General features: G+C 39.7%; 1 protein-coding gene across 2 annotated transcripts in view; it reads right to left on the minus strand.

Moving 5' to 3' along the window:
• TSPAN3 (tetraspanin 3) overlaps positions 1-17892 on the minus strand; it is a 99317-nt gene that overhangs the window by 20226 nt on the left and 61199 nt on the right. The window contains exon 7 of one of the 2 annotated variants that reach the window (XM_070429740.1): positions 12664-12823. The exons of the other annotated variant lie outside the window; for it this stretch is intronic. Within the exon in view, the coding sequence (XP_070285841.1) occupies positions 12698-12823 (126 nt within the window). The 3' untranslated portion in view covers positions 12664-12697. Of the gene's footprint in view, positions 1-12663; positions 12824-17892 lie in introns of those variants that run through there. 2 annotated transcript variants of the gene reach the window in all.

The following is a 17892-nucleotide window of genomic DNA, read 5'->3' on the forward strand; positions in this document are numbered from 1 at the left end:
CAGTTCAAGGAGTAGCAACTGCGTGTGTAGCTCGTCCCCATCCAAGGAACAGCAGCCTCGTGATCAGCACACCCTCTGTCTGAGGAACAGCAGCTGTGTGGAAGCCTCCCCGCATCAGCCAGAGGAGCCACCACGGCTGTGAAGAGCACCCACCAGAGGAGCTACTGCCAACTGAGGAGCGGCTGCTACCACAACTGCCCGAGGAGCAACCGCAGCCCGAGAAGTCACTGCCACCCAAGGAGCAGCCCCTGAATGACTCAACATCTAGATCTGTTGGTGAGATCAAACATGGGTAGAGAAAGAACCCCCAAAGGAAAGAAAAGGAGGAATCGCCAGAAAAGCAGCTAAGTAAAACGGAGGCATGCAACATGTCAGAAAAAGAATTCAGAATAAGGGTCCTAGAGTGAATAAACCGGATGGAAGAAAAAAATCAACAACTTATGCAAGAATCAAGAAGAAATGGATGAAAAAAATCAACAACTTATGTAAGAATCAAGAAGAAATGGATGAAAAAAATCAATAACCTATGTAAGAATCAAGAAGAAATGAAGAGTGATATAGCTGCAATAAAAAACACCATGGAAAGTTTCAAAAGTAGACTAGGAGAAGCGGAGAACCGAATTAGTGAATTAGAAGACAGGGAAGCAAAACACACCCAAAGTGAACTGCAATTGGAGAAAAAAATTAAAAGACAGGAGGAGAGCCTAAGGGAGCTTTGGGACAACATGAAAAGAAACAACATACGAATAATAGTAATGCCAGAACAACAGGAAGAGGAACAAGAGTTAGAAATCCTATTTGAAGAAATAATGTCAGAAAACTTCCCTGAGGTGGGGAAGAAAAAAGTCACACAAGCTCAGAGAGCCCCAATTAAGATGAACCCCAAAAAACCCACACAAAGACACATCATAATTACCATGGCAAATGTTCAGGACAAAGAGAGAATCTAAAAGTTGCAAAAGAGAGATGGAAAGTTACATACAAGGGATCTCCCATTAGATTATCTAATGATTTCTCAACAGAAACACATCAGGCCAGAAAAGAATGGATGGAATTTACAAAGTTATGCAAAGCAAGGGACTCAATCCAAGAATGCTCTATCCAGCAAGGCTATCATTCAAAACTGAAGGGGGAATAAGAAGCTTCAAAGACAAAAAAGGCTAAGGGAGTTTATCACCACGAAGACAGCAATGCAAGAAATGCTAAAGGCACTGGTGTAAAAAGAAGAAATAAAAAGCTAAGAAAGAAAACAGCCACAAAAAATAGAAATGGCTACAAACAAGTACCTTTCAATAATAACAAGAAATGTAAATGGGCTAAATGCTCCAATCAAAAGACATCAAGTGGCTGAATGAATAAAAAGACATGACCCATATAGATGCTGTCTACAAGAGACTCACCTCAGAACAAGGGAATCACACAGACTGAAAGTGAAGGCTTGGAAAAATATCTTTCAGGCAATGGAAATGAAAAAAAAAACTGAGGTAGCAATACTTCTATCTGACGAAATAGACCTCAAAGTGAAGGCCATAACAAGAGATAAGGAAGGCCACTTCATAATACTAAAGAAATCGATACAACAAGAGGATATAACCCTGATAAACATATATGCACCCAATGTAGGAGCACACAAATACATAAAAAAAACTCCTGGAAGATATCAAGGGAGAGATCGACAACAATACAATCATAGTAGGGGACTTTAATACACCACTGACAACATTAGATAAATCCTCTAGACAAAAAATCAGCAAAGAAACGGCAATCCTAAATAATTCACTGGATCAGATGGACTTAATTGACATCTACAGAACATTTCACCCCAAAGCCACGGAATATACTTTCTTCCCAAGTGCATATGGGACATTTTCAAAAACAGACCACATATGGGTCACAAGCAAAGTCTCCTCAAATTCAAGAAGATTGAAATCATACCAAGCATCTTCTCAGACCACAATGGCATAATATTAGAAATAAACTAAAATAAAAACTACCCAAAACACTCAAACACTTGGAAGCTGAATAGCATGTTATTAAATATTGATCGGGTTACCAATGAGATCAAAGAAGAAATTAAAAACATCCTGGAAACTAATGACAATGAAAACACAACAATCCAAAACCTATGGGACACAATGAAAGCAGTCCTGAGAGGGAAGTTTATAGCTCTACAGGCCTACCTCAAAAAACAAGAAAAAATGGTAGTAAATTATCGAACTCTACATCTCAAAGAATTAGAAAGAAAGCAACAAGAAAAGCCCAGAGTGAGAAGGGAGGAGATAATAAAGATTAGAGCAGAAATAAATGACATAGACACCAAAAAAAAAATACATAAAAAAATGAAACCAAGAGCTGGTTCTTTGAAAGGATAAACAAGATTGATGAACCCCTAGCCAGGCTCACCAAGAAGCAAAGAGAGAGGACCCAAATAAACAAAATCAGAAATGATAGAGGTGAAATAAAAACAGACCCCACAGAAATACAAATGATTGTTAAAACATACTATGAACAACTCTACTCCAACAAACTAGACAACCTGGAGGAAATGGACATATTCCTAGAAAAATACAACCTTCCAAAACTCAATCAGGAAGAATTTAAATATTTCAATAGGCCAATAACTATGGAAGAAATTGAAACAGTCATCAAAAAGCTTCCAGCAAACAAAAGCCCAGGGCCAGACGGCTTCACAGGGGAGTATTACCAAACATTCCAGGAAGAACTAAAACCTATCCTCCTCAGACTATTCCAAAAAATTCAAGAGGAAGGAACACTTCCAAGCTCATTTTATGAAGCCAGCATCACCCTAATACCCAAACCAGGTAAAGACAACACAATGAAAGAGAATTATAGGCCAATATTCCTCATGAACATAGATGCCGAAATCCTCAACAAAATTCTAGCAAATCAGATCCAGCAATGCATCAGAAAGATCAGACACCATGACCAAGTAGGATTTATCCCAGGAATGCAAGGATGGTACAATATCGGCAAATCAATAAACGTGATACATCATATAAACAAATGGAAAGAAAAAACCACATAGTCATATCAATTGATGCAGAAAAAGAATTTGACAAAATCCAACAACCATTTTTGATAAAAACTCTCAGCAAGGTGGGAATAGAAGGATCATACCTCAACATAATAAAAGCCATATATGATAAACCCACAGCCAACATCATACTCAATGGGCAAAAACTAGAACTATTTCCCCTAAGAACAGGAACAAGACAGGGATGCCCACTCTCACCACTCCTGTTCGACATAGTACTGAAAGTATTAGCCATTGCAATTAGAAAAGAAGAAGAAATAAAAGGCATCCAAATTGGAAAAGAAGAAGTAAAACTGTCCTTATTCACAGATGACATGATATTGTACACAAAAAACTCTAAAGACTCCATCAAAAAACTATTAGCCTTAATAAATGAATTCGGGAATGTAGCAGAATACAAAATTAACACCAAGAAATCTATGGCATTTCTATACACCAATAGTGAACTTACAGAAAGAGAGACTAAAAAAGCAATCCCATTTACCATCACACCAAAAAAATTAAGATACCTAGGAATAAACTTACCTAAAGAGGTAAAAGACCTCTACTCAGAAAACTACGGGATGTTGAAAAAAGAAATAGAGGAAGACATAAACAGATGGAAGAACATACCATATTCACGGATTGGTAGAATCAACATCATTAAAATGTCCATACTACCCAAAGCAATCTATACATTCAACGCACTTCCCATTAAAATACCAACTGCATATTTCACAGACAAAGAACGAACTCTCCAAAAATTCATCTGGAATAAAAAAAGACCCTGAAGAGCTGCAGCGATCCTGAGAAAGAAGAACAAAGTAGATGGGATCTCAATATCAGATATCAAGCTGTATTACAAAGCAACTATTCTCAAAACAGCCTGGTACTGGCACAAGAACAGACATATAGATCAATGGAATAGAATAGAGAGCCCAGAAATCGACCCGAATCAATATGCTCAATTAATATTTGACAAAGGAGGCAAGAACATGCAATGGAGTCAAGAAAGTCTCTTAAATAAATGATGTTAGCAAAATTGGACAGACACATGCAAAAAAATGAAACTAGACCACCAACTTGCACCATACATAAAAATAAACTCAAAATGGATAAAGGACTTAAATTTAAGACGGGAAACCATGAAAATACTAGAGGAATCCAAAGGCAACAAAATCTCAGACATATGCCAAAGCAATTTCTTCACCTATAGAGCTCCTAGGGCAGTGATGGCGAACCTATGACACGCGTGTCAGAGGTGACACACGAACTCATTTTTTGGTTGATTTTTATTTGTTAAATGGCATTTAAATATATAAAATAAATATCAAAAATATAAATATTTGTTTTACTATGGTTGCAAATATCAAAAACTTCCATATGTGACACAGCACCAGAGTTAAGTTAGGGTTTTTCAAAATGCTGACACACCGAGCTCTAAAAGTTCGCCATCCCTGTCCTAGGGCAATGGAAACTAAAGAGAAAATAAACAAATGGGACTACATCAATATAAAAAGCTTCTGCACAGCAAAAGAAACCATCAACTAAACAACAAGAAAGCCCACTGCATGGGGGAACATATTTGCCAATGTTACACCGATACGGGTTTAATCTCCAACATTTATACGGAACTCATACAACTTAACAAAAGGAAGATAAACAACCCAATCAAAAAATGGGCAAAGGACCTAAATAGACACTTTTCAAAAGAGGACATTCAGAAAGCCAAGAGACATATGAAAACATGCTCAAAGTCACTAATCATTCGAGAGATGCAAATCAAAACAACAATGAGGTACCATCTCACACCTGTCAGAATGGCTATCAACAAATCAACAAACGACAAGTGCTGAAGAGGATGTGGAGAAAAAGGAACACTCTTGCACTGCTGGTGGGAATGCAGACTGGTGCAGCCACTGTGGAAGACAGTATGGAGTTTCCTCAAAAAGTTAAAAATGGAACTCCCATTTGACCCAGTGATCCCTGTTGAGGGATGTTTAACGAACCAAAGACCCAGAGGTAAGACGAGCATACAGGATGATTGATGCCGGACAGAGGGCTACAGTTTGCTCAGGCATGTAGCAAACTGCACTCTCACCATCGCTTTTATTGGGGTTCGCTACAAGGTTAGGGTGTCAGCAGTTAATCAACTAAATTTTGTTTTGTTCTATATTATTACAATAGCGTATTGAAGACAACTTGCAGCTGTGCCCTCCCTTTCTGCTCTACACCCATGACTATTTAATTTTAGCCTTTCTCCGGGAGGTAAATGTTCCTGGAACTCAAGATTGTGTGCAATCCTGACCCAGTGTGACTCGCTTGCAAGTCACGCTGTGCTCCTGATAGAACATTCACTTCTTCTTGGCAGGACTTCAGATCCTTGTTTACAAATGTCCAGCTACAGATCCCACTTCAAGGAATATATCTCAAGAAAACAGAAACACCAATCAGAAAGGATATATGCACCCCTACGTTCATAGCAGCACAATTTACCATAGCTAAGATCTGAAAACAGCCTAAGTGCCCATCAGCAGATGAATGGATTAGAAAACTGTGGTACATCTATATGATGGAATACTATGCTGCTGTAAAAGAGAAGGAATTCTTACCATTTGCAACAGCATGGATGGAACCAGAGAGCATTATGCTAAGTGAAATAAGCCAGTCAATGAAAGAAAAATACCACATAATTTCATTCATTTATGGATAATTAAGACCATTATACACTGATGAACAAAAATAGATACAGAGGCAGAGCAACACTGAACAGACTGTCAAACTACAGCGCGAAGGCCGGGGAGGGTTTGAGGGGTGGGTAAGAGATAAACCAAAGGACTTGTATGCATGCATAAAAGCATAACCAATGGACACAAGATACTGGGGGGTATGGGAGGCTAGGGGAAGGTCAAGGGGAGGAAAAAAAAGGAGACATATATAATACTCTTTGTAATATTTTAAGCAAAAAAACAATTAATAAAAAAAAGAAAGCCCACTGCATGGGAGAACATATTTGCCAATGTTATCTCCGATAAGGGTTTAATCTCCAACATATACAGGGAACTCATACAACTTAACAAAAGGAAGATAAACAACCCAATTAAAAAATGGTCAACGGAACTAAATAGATACTTTTTGAAAGAAGACAGAATAAAGGCCAAAACACATATGAAAACATGTTCAAAGTCACTAATCATGCAAGAGATGCAAATCAAAACAACAATGCGGTACCATCTCACACCTGTCAGAATGGCTATCATCAACAAATCAACAAACGACAAGTGCTGGCGAGGATGTGGAGAAAAAGGAACCCTTGTGCACTGCTGGTGGGAATGCAGACTGGTGCAGCCACTGTGGACAACAGTATGGAGTTTCCTTAAAAAACTAAAAATGGAACTCCCATTTTACCCGTGATCCCACTTCTAGGAATATATCCCAAGAACTAGAAACACCAATCAGAAAGGATATATGCACCCCTATGTTCATAGCAGCACAATTCACCATAGCTAATATTTGGAAATAGTCTAAGGGCCCATCAGTAGATGAGTAGATTAAAAAACAGTGGTACATCTACACAATGGAATACTACGGGGCGATAAAAAAGAAGGAGTTCTTACCATTTGCAGCAGCATGGATGGAACTGGAGAGCATTATGCTAAGTGAAATAAGCCAGTCAGAGAAATATAAATATCACATGATCTCACTCATTTGTGGAATATAATGAACAATATAAACTGATGAACAAAAACAGATCCAGAGACAGAGAAGCATCAATCAGACCGTCAAACCTCAGAGGGAAGGTAGAGGAGTGTGTGGGTAAGGGGGAGAGATCAACCAAAGGACTTATATGGTAGCATATAGTCTTAACTAATGGACACAGACAACAGGGGGGTGAGGGCATTAGTGAGGGTGATGGGGGGTAATGTGTGGATAAGGACACATATGTAATAACTTAATCAATAAAAAAAACTGGAAAAAAAAACAATAAGTTATCAATGGGATTAAGAAATAAATAAAAAGAAAGAAACTTCCTGGAAACAAATGAAAATGAACACACAAGAACCCCAAATCTTTGGGACACAGCAAAAGCAGCCCTGATAGGGAAGTTCTGAGGTAACATCACAGGCCTGCCTCAAAAAAAGAAAAAGAAAAAGAAATATTAACAATAAACTATTTAACCCTACAACTTAAAGAATCAGAAAGAGAACAAGAAAAGCTGGTAGTAGAAGGAAGGAAAATAATAAAGATTGGAGCATTAATAAATTACATGGAGACTAAAAAAATAACATTAAATCAATGAAACCAAGAGCTGATTCTTTTAAAAATCAAAGAAGATTGATGAAACTTTAGCCAGACTCATCAAGAAACAAAAACAGAAGACTCAAATAAATGAAATCAGAAAAAAAAAAGTGAAGAAGTAACCACTGACTCCACAGAAATACAAAGGATTATAAGATTATACTAGGAACAACTATATGCCAACAAGAAGCTGGACAATGTGGATAAAATGGACAAATTTGTAGAAAAATACAATCTTCCAAAATGGAATCACAAAGAATCAGAAAATCTTAATAGGTCAATAAAAACTTATGAAATAGAAGCAGTAACCAAAAAACTCCCAGCAAACAAAAGCCCGGGTCTGGATGGCTTCATAGGGGAGATTTACTAAATACTCAAAGAAGAACTAACACCTACCATCCTCAAACTATTCCAAAAAATCCAAAAGGAAGGAATACTTCCAAGCTCTTTTTATGAGGCCAGTATTACCCTAATTCCAAAACCAGATAAAGACACTACAAGCAAAGAGAATTACAGGCCAATATCCCTGATAAACATACATGCTAAAATCCTCAACAAAATATTAGCAGATCGGATCTAGTAATGTATTAAAAAGATCATACACCATAACCACATGGGATTTATTCCAGGGATTCAAGGCTGGTATAATGCTCACAAATCAATTAACATGATACATCACATAAACAAACTGAAAGACAAATATCACATGATCATACTAATAGATGAAAACTGATCATTTGACAAAATCCAACACATATTTTTTATAAAAACTCTCAGCAAAGTGGAACTAGAGGGAGCACATTTCAAAATAATAAAGGCTACATTTGACAAACCTACAACTAACATCATACTCAATGGGCAAAAACTAAAACCATTTTCTGTAAGAACAAGAACAAGACAGGGACGTCCACTTTCACCACTCTTATTCAACATAGTACTGGAAATCCTAGCCATAGTGATTGGATAAGAAAAAGAAATAAAAGGCATCCAAATTGGAATGGTGGAAGTAAGACAGTCATTATTCACAGATGACATGATATTGTATACATAAAACCCTAAAGACTCCACCAGAAAACTACTAGATTTAATAAATGAATTTGACAATGTAGCAGGATACAAAATCAACACTCAAAAATCAATGGCTTTTTTTATACACCAATAATGAATTCTCAGAAGAAGAAACTAAACAAACAATCCCATTTACCATTGCAACAAAAAATAAGATACTTAGGAATAAACTTAAACTAAGGAGTTATAAAATACTTGTACTCAGAAAACTACAGAACATTAAAAAGATAGAGAGAGAGGAGAGAGAGAGAGAGAGAGAAAGAGAGAGAGAGAGAAAGATATAAACAAGTGGAAGAATATACCGTGTTTGTGGATCGGTAGAATTAACATCATTAAAATGTCCTTATTACCCAAAGCAATCTACAGATTCAATGCAATCCCTATTAAAATACCAGCATCATATTTCACAGACCTACACCAAACACTCCAAAAATTTATATGGAACCAAAGAAGACCCAGAATAGCTGCAGCAACCTTGAGAAAGAAGAACAAAGTTGGAGGACTCATAATACCAGATTCAAGTTATACTACAAAGCCACTGTAATCAAAACAGCCTTGAGTATTGGCCCAAGAACAGGCATATAGATCAATGGAACACGAAAGAGACCCTAGAAATCAACCCAAGCGATTACACTCAATTAATATTTGACAAAGAAGGCAGGAGCATACAATGGAGTAAAAACAGTCTCTTCAATAAATGGTGTTGGGAAAATTGGACAGATACACACACAAAAATGAAACTAGACCACCAAGAATAAATACATCATACACAAGAATAAAACTCAAAATGAATGAAAGACTTCAATTTAAGTCAGGAAACCATAAAAATCCTAGAAGAAACCAAAGGCAGCAAAATGTCAGAAATCTTTTGTAGCAATATGTTTACGGATACATCTCCTAGAGCAGCAGTTCTCAACCTGTGGGTCGCGACCCTTTTGGGGGTCAAACGACCCTTTCACAGGGGTCGCCTAAGACAATTAGAAAACACATATATAATTACATATTGTTTTTGTGATTAATCACAATGCTTTAATTATGTTCAATTTGTAACAATGAAAATACATCCAGCATATGAGATATTAAATTACGATTCATAACAGTAGCAAAATTAGTTATGAAGTAGCAACGAAAGTAATTTTATGGTTGGGGGTCACCACAACATGAGGAACTGTATTAAAGGGTCGTGGCATTAGGAAGATTGAGAACCACTGTCCTAGAGCAAAGGAAACTAAGGAGAAAATTAACAAATGAGATTACATCAAAATAAAAAGCTAATGCACAGCAAAAGAAACCATGAACAAAACAAAAAGGGAGCCCACCTTATGGGAGAACATATTTGACAATGATACATCTGATAAACGGCTAATATCCAAAATATATAAGGAACTCATCATTCAACTTAACAAAAGGAAGAGAAACAATCTGATTTAAAATATGGGCAAAGAACCTAAATAGACACTTCTCCAAAGTGGACATACAGATGGCCAAGAAACATATGGAAAAATGCTCAAAGTCACTGATCATCAGAGAGATGCAAATTAAAACAACAATGAGGTATCACCTCACACCTGTCAGAATGGCTGTCATCAACAAATCAGCAAATGACAAGTGCTGGAGAGGATGTGGAAAAAGGGAACCCTAGTACACTGCTGGTGGGAATGCAAACTGGTGCAGCCATTATGGAAAACAGTATGGAGTTTCCTCAAAAAATTAAATATGGAACTGCCATTTGGCCCAGTGATCCCACTTCTAGGAATATATCCTAAGAAACCTGAAGCACCAGTCAGAAAGAATGTATGCACCTCTACGTTCATAGCAGCACAATTTACAATAACTAAGATCTGGAAATATCCCAAGTGCCCATCAATAAACGTGTTTACACAAAAGCTGTGGTACATTCATACCATGGAATACTACACAACAGTAAAAAAAAAAGAATCTCTTACCCTTTGAGACAGCATGGAGGGACCTGGAGTGTATTATGCAAAGTGAAATAAGCAAGCCAGAGAAAGACAAGTAGCACATGATCTCACTCATATGTGGAATCTAAATAACAAAATAAACTGATGGATGAAGTGGATCCAGAAACACAGAAGCATGGACAGAGTGCGGAATCTCGGAGGGAAGGCGGGGGAGGGAGGTGATCAACCAAAGAATTTGTATGCATATATGCATAACCTTTGGAAACAGACAATAGGGTGGCGAAGGTCTTGGGCAGGAGAAGGAGGTGGGGTGGGAGGGGACATACATAATACTTTCAGCAGTAAAGATTTAAAAAAAAAGAAAGAAAACTATAGGACATTGAAAAAAGAAATAGAGGAAGATACAAACAAATGGAAGCATATTCTGTGTTCATGGATTGTAAGAATTAACATCATTAAAATGTCCATACTACCCAAAGCAATCTATAGATTCAACACAACTCCTATTCAAATACCATCAGCATATTTCACAGATACAGAACAAATATTCCAAAAAATTATATGGAACCAAAAAAGACTCTGAATAGCCACAGCAATCTTGAAAAAGGAGAAGAAAGTTGGAGGAACCACAATTCCAGATACCAAACTATACTCCAAAGCTATTGTTAAAAAAAACAGCCTGATACTGGCCCAGGAACAGGCATATAGATCAATAGATTATAATAGAGACCACTGAAATCGATCCAAGCCATTACGCTCAATTAATATTTGACAAAGGAGGCCAGAGCAAATAATGGAGTCAAGACAATCTCTTCAATAAATGGTGCTGGGAAAATTGGATTGGTACATGCAATAAAATGAAATTAGAGCACCAATTTACACCATACACAAGAAAAAAGTCAAAATAGATAAAAGACTTAAACGTAAGACACAAAAACCATAAAAATCCTACAAGAAAACATAGACAGTAAAATCTCAGACATCTCATGTAACAAAATCTCCCATACATCTCCTAGGGCAGTGGTCGGCAAACTGCTGCTCGAGAGCCACATGCGGCTCTTTGGCCCCTTGAGTGTGGCTCTTCCATAAAATACCACGTGTGGGCGTGCACATACAGTGCGATTGAAACTTCGTGGCCTATGTGCAGAAGTGGGTATTTTGTGGAAGAGCCCCACTCAAGGGGCCAAAGAGCCGCATGTGGCTGGTGAGCTGCAGTTTGCTGACCACTGTCCTAGGGCAAGATAAACTAAGGAAAAAAAATAAACAAATGGGATTACATAAAAATAAAAAGCTACTGCACAGTAAAAGAAACCATCCTCAAAATGCAAAGGGAACCCACTATATGGGAAAACATATTCACCAAGGATATATTTGATATAGGGTTAATTTCCAAAATATATGAAAAACTCATACAACTCAACACCAGGAAAACAGACAATCCAATTAAAAGACGAGTGACCTCAATAGACACTTCTCCAAAGAGGACATACAGATGCCAATAAACATGAAAAATGCGCAACATCACTAGTCACCAGAGAGATGCAAATTAAAACAACATGAGGTATCACCTCACACCTGCAAGAATGACTACCATCAATAAATCAACTTGTGCTGTCAAGGATGTGGAGAAAAAGGAACCCTAGTATATTGCTGGTGGAAATGCAGCCACTGTGGAAAACAGTATGGAGTTTCCTCAAAAAATTAAAAATGGAATTGTCATATGACCAGTGATTCCACTTTTGGGAATATATCCTAAGAATCCTGAAACACCAAACATAAAGAATACATATGCAACCCCTATGTTTATAGCAGTGTTATTTACAATAGATAAGATCTGGAACCAGCCCAAGTGCCCATGAATAGAAGAGTGGATAAAAAAACACTGTGGTACATTTTCACAATGCACTTGTAAAAAAGAAGAATTTCTCACCCTTTGGGACAGCATGGATGGACCTGGAGAATATTATGCTGCGTGAAATAAGCCAATCAGATAAAGACAAATATATGATCTCACTCATATATGGAATCTAATGAACATAATAAACTGACAAACAAAACAGGTCCAGAGGCATAGATACATATCTCAGTGGGAGGATGGAGGAGATGGGAAGAGATTAACCAAAGTAGTTATATACGTATATGCAGAGCCAATGGATACAGACAATAGTATGGTGAAGGTCCAGGGTAGGGCAGGAATGAGAGGAAGGAAGTTAAGGAAGGTGGGGGAGGAATTGGGGAACATCTGTATTACTCTCAACAATAAAAACATAAATAAAAAGCAAGCTCCAAAGGTTATATACGATATGATTTAATTTATAAAACATTTTTAAATGACAAAATTTTAGAAATGGAGAACAGATTAGTGGTTGCCAGGTTAACTGGGCAAAGGCACAAAAGGGAGAGGGATGCAGCTACAGAAGGGTACCAAATGGTACCAGGTGGTATTCTTGTGGTATTGGATCTGTTCAGTATCTTGGTTGGTGGTGTTCGATACAGGAACCTACACAGGTCATAAAATTGTATAGAACTGAATATATACACATAGACATCAGAAATCTGAATAAAATTGGTAATTGTATCAATGCCAATACCCAGGTTGTGATATACTATAGTTGGGTAAAACGTTATCACTAAAGGAAAATGCACAAAGCATAAATGCACTCTACTCTGTCTGTACATTTCCAGATGCACCTAACAAAACTAAGTTTCAAATACAGAAGAGGTTAGAACCTGTTTTATTTTAAGGCCTTTTCTGTAAAAAATTATAATTGTTCCTATTAGTATAAGAAACTAGAATTGTAGAACCAGTTCTTGATTTATGTATATCCTATATAATAAAAGTATAGTATGCAAATTGTCCCCTCAACCAGGAGTTCATCCAGGAGTTCAACCAGGGGGCATGGCCAGCCGGGGGAAAGGGAGGGAGGCCCAGGCCAGTGGCGGCAGGCGGCTGGGGGAAGGGAGCAAAGCCCCGACCATGGCAGGTGGCCAAGGGAAGGGAGGGAGTACCTGGCTAGCAGCCGGCAGCCAGCAGCTGCTAGGGACCTTACCAGTGCAGAAATTTTGTGCACTGGGGCTCTAGTAAACATATAAAACCCTTGAGGACAGAAAAACAAGAATTGAAAGGAGAAAAATATTTTTAAAAGACTAAAATAAAGCTATTTCCAAACTGAAGTAAAGCAATATAATTTTTTAAAATTCTATAAAGTTCTATTAAAATATCTCCAAGAATATACTATCACAACAGTTTGTATTTTGAACAGCTCACTCACTAATCAAGTCAAGAAAATAAGGCAGCCCTAGCTGGTTTGGTTTGGTTTGGTTTGGTGGATAGACTGTCACCCTGAGGAGTGAAGGGTCCCAGGTTCGATTCTGGTTAAGGGCACATGCCTGGGTTGTGCAATGTGCCCCCAATAGGGGGCATGCAGGAGGCAGCTAATCAATGACTCTCTCTCATCATTGATGTTTCTATCTCTCTCTCCCTCTCCCTTCCTCTCTGAAATTAATTAAATATCTACTTATATAAAAACCCTGGGTGTAACATCATGGCCAGAACCGCGACCAACTGGAAGGAAGTCAGTCCTGCAGGGGTTGTCTTGGAAATGGCTGTGCCCTCCCCCAGCTGTTTCCTGGAGGGTGAGGTTTCAGGCAGGAATCCATTCTCAGGGTGAGGTTTCAGGCAGGAACCAGCCCTCAGGGCGAGTTTTCAGGCAGGAACCCACCCTCAGAGCAGAGCATGGAAGTGAAATGATTTGTAATGAATCTATTATTGAAGCTACCTTTGGAAATACTATATCTATAGATCAACGGTTCTCAACCATGGCTGCACATTAGAATCACCTGAGAATCTTTTTAAAATCCTGATTCTGGGCCTCATCCTCCCGACATTCTGTTTCTTTGTTACTAATGTTGTGGCCCCACCCCATACAAAGAAACAATTTCCCGAGGATGAGGCCCAGGAATCAGGATTTTAAAAAGATTCCCAGGTGATTCTAATGTGCACCCAAGGTTGAGAACCACTGCTATAGATAATATTAAAAATATATCTAAATGTGCAATTCTTTGTCCAAAAAATGAGCATGTTCAAAAAGTAAATGAAGAAATTTTGGATATACTCGATGGAGATTTTCACACATATTTGAGTGATGATTCCATTGATTCCACAGATGATGCTCAAAAGGAAAATTTTCCCATCAAATTTCTTAATAGTATTACTCCTTCGGGAATGCCATGTCATAAATTAAAATTGAAAGTGGGTGCAATCATCATGCTATTGAGAAATCTCAATAGTAATTGGGGTCTTTGTAATGGTACCAGATTTATTATCAAAAGATTACGACCTAACATTATCGAAGCTGAAGTATTAACAGGATCTGCAGAGCGAGAGGTTGTTCTGATTCCAAGAATTAATTTATCCCCATCTGACACTGGCCTCCCATTTAAATTGATTCGATGATGGTTTCTCGTGATGCCAGCATTTGTGATGACTATTAATAAATCACATGGACAAACTCTAGAGAGAGTAGGCATATTCCTACCTGAACCTATTTTCGCACATGGTCAGTTATACTTTGCTTTCTCTCGAGTTTGAAGAGCATGTGACATTACAGTTAAAGTTCTAAATACTTCATCACAAGGGAAATTAGTCAAGCACTCTGAAAGTGTTTTCACTCTTAATGTGGTGTACAGGGAGATATTAGAATAAGTTTAATCACTTTATCAGTCATTGTTTGCATCACTTTTGTTTTTATATCATGTTTCTGTTATTTTCATATCATGTTTTTGTTGTTTTCAGATCATGTTTTTGTTGTTTTCATATCATGCATCTGTTGTTGTTATATCCTTTTGTTACTATTTATTAATAAATTTATATATTATTTTCATATATATTTTACTAATTTCCTTTCATATCTCACACTTCTATTATACAGAAAGAGCAAATAGCAATATTAAAATATCTCTGCTAATTAATTCCCTTTTTTAAAAAAATATATTTTATTGATTTTTTTACAGAGAGGAAGGGAAAGGGATAGTTAGAAACATCGATGAGAGAGAAACATCGATCAGCTGCCTCCTGCATACTCCCCACTGGGGATGTGCCCGCAACCAAGGTACATGCTCCTTGACCGGAATCGAACCTGGGACCCTTGAGTCTGCAGGCCGATGCTCTATCCACTGAGCCAAACCGGTTAGGGCAATTAATTCCCTTTTAATGTGCACAAATTTCATGCACCGAGCTACTAGTGTGTGTGTGTGTGTGTGTGTGTGTGTATCCTATCTAATAATAGACAAACATGGTAACTGACCGTACCTTTGCTACACCTCCCACTGGCTAATCAGCATGCTATGCAATTAACCACCAACAAAGATGGTGGCTAATTTGCATACTGCAGGCAGGGCGGGACAGCACGAGCTGGTGCGAGCCGCCATCCAGGCCCCCGTGTGCGACCCCAGAAGCCGCCTGCCTGCCATCCAGGACCTGAATCCGGGTCCTGGGCCACAGGCCGGCGCCCGTGTGCAGCTGCAGAAGCCTCCTGCCTGCCGCATCCCACCCTGATCCACTGAGTTATGAGGCCAGAGAGCAAGGAGAACCTCCACCCCTGAGTCAAAGTGGGGAGCGGAGAACATGGCTTCCCCTCCTAAAGTCACCAAAGGACAGGACCTAACCTAAACCACATCCTCTGAGACAGCCCGGCAGGCACCACTGACCTTCCCTGCAGGCTGGGACCCCCTCCCCCTTCCCCTGTCCCTGCACAGCTCCCATAGTCCCCCGCTGGCTGAGTCAGGCACAACAGGTTTGCAGCCACAGGGGCGATTTAGCAGCTAATGAAAAATGAAAAATGCGAGAACGAACAAATGAAGCAGCTACTGCAATGGGGAAAAGACGTTCATCAAATTCTTTGTCTCTGAGAAACTGAGGCAGCCAGCACAGGCCCCTGCATGGGACAAGGCTTCTGCTTCTAAAGAAACGTCCTGGGGTTAGAGGTGAGGGGGTGCTGCCTTTCCCATCTCAGAGCTCTAGGAGGAGTCTGTGCTCCCCCTCCTGGTACTCTTAACACCCAGAGACCCCTCCCCAATCCAGGGCAGGAATGTTCCACGCTGACCGCCTCCAGAAAGCAGAGAACAAAGAGGCACTTCTTGACTTCAAGCCACTAAACCAGTGGTTCTCAACCTTGGCTGCACATTAGAATCACCTAGGAATCTTTTTAAAATCCTGATTTCTGGGCCTCATCCTCTGGAAATTCTGTTTCTTTTTTATGGGGTGAGGCCACAACACTAGAAACAAAGGAACAGAATTTCCGGAGGATGAGGCCCAGAAATCAGGATTTTAAAAAGATTTCCAGGTGATTCTAATGTGCAGCCAAGGTTGAGAACCATTGCTCTAAACAGACTTGACCATTGCGGGCAAAGACCTGCAGCTGAGAGAGGACAGGTTCTGGATGTCGAGGTCCAGAGCATGGAAAGCCTCCTGGGGGGGCAGTGGATCTGGAAGCCTGTATGCTGGGTCAGAGACACCCCTGCCTCCCACCCTCCCCTGCCCTGCACATAGATGTGCCTGGACTGGGATGAGGAGGAGAAGGAGAACTAGAGGGAAGGAACACTGAGTGTTTGTTGGTGGCCATGTAAAAAGGACTGTGACCCTCCCCTCCTGCTGAGTCATTCCTTAAGGCAGCAGGAGACGGAGGGTCTGAGAGCAGCCACACAGCATTGTGGCCGTGACCCAGGCACCAAGATGGTGTCCGTGCAACGGGGCTGAGGAGGTATCAGAGGACCTCACCCCAGAAATCCCAATACCTCTTTGTGTGAGAGAGAGAAGGTGGCAGGGAGGGAAGGAGAGAGTGAATTGGACTCAAGTGTCCTCAAGGCCCAGATGAGGAGAATATACCAGGGATCAGCATGGACTTGAGCTCTGAGGTGAGGGTCAAGGGCAGCTAGGTGGGGGCCAGCCCAGACAGAAGACTGAGGTCCAGATGTCCTTGACCCTGCTCAGTTCTTTGGTGCCTCTGCCTGAGATATAAACTGTCTGACATGGAAGTACAACTCCAGAGAAGGGGGTGGGGAACCTAAGTTAAATAATATTTTGTTTTTGTTTTTTCACTTGGCAGAATGGGGGCTGAAGTTGAAGTTAGGTTTGGTTACTAAACAATAAAGAAAGCAACATTTCTTGCATACCTGACTGTGTGGTCTGAGATTGCTGCTCAGACCAAGAAAAAGTTGTAAAATGAAGTACTAATCTCTAGGGTTTAGGTCAGACCGAGGAGTAGTGCCACTCAGCCAGAAGCTGGCTCATGGCTGGCCAGTGCAGAGGTGGTGGCAGGAGCCTCTCCCACCTCCGTGGCAGCACTAAGAATGTCCAACTAACAGTTTAGGCCCGATCCCTTGGGGGCCTAAGCCTTTAGTCGGACATCCCCTGAGGACTCTCTGGCTGCCAGAAGGATGTCTGACTGCAAGCTTAGGCCTGATCCCCCAGGGAGTGGGCCTAAGTCAACAGGTGGACATCCCCCAAGGGGTCCTGGACTGCAAATGGGCGCAGGCCAGGCTGAGGGACCACCCCCAGCCGAGTGCACA

This window comes from Myotis yumanensis, unplaced genomic scaffold, assembly GCF_028538775.1.
Source record: "Myotis yumanensis isolate MYYU_CA2020_CCGP unplaced genomic scaffold, mMyoYum1.0.hap1 SCAF_1, whole genome shotgun sequence".
In the NCBI taxonomy this organism is placed as follows: Eukaryota; Metazoa; Chordata; class Mammalia; order Chiroptera; family Vespertilionidae; genus Myotis; species Myotis yumanensis.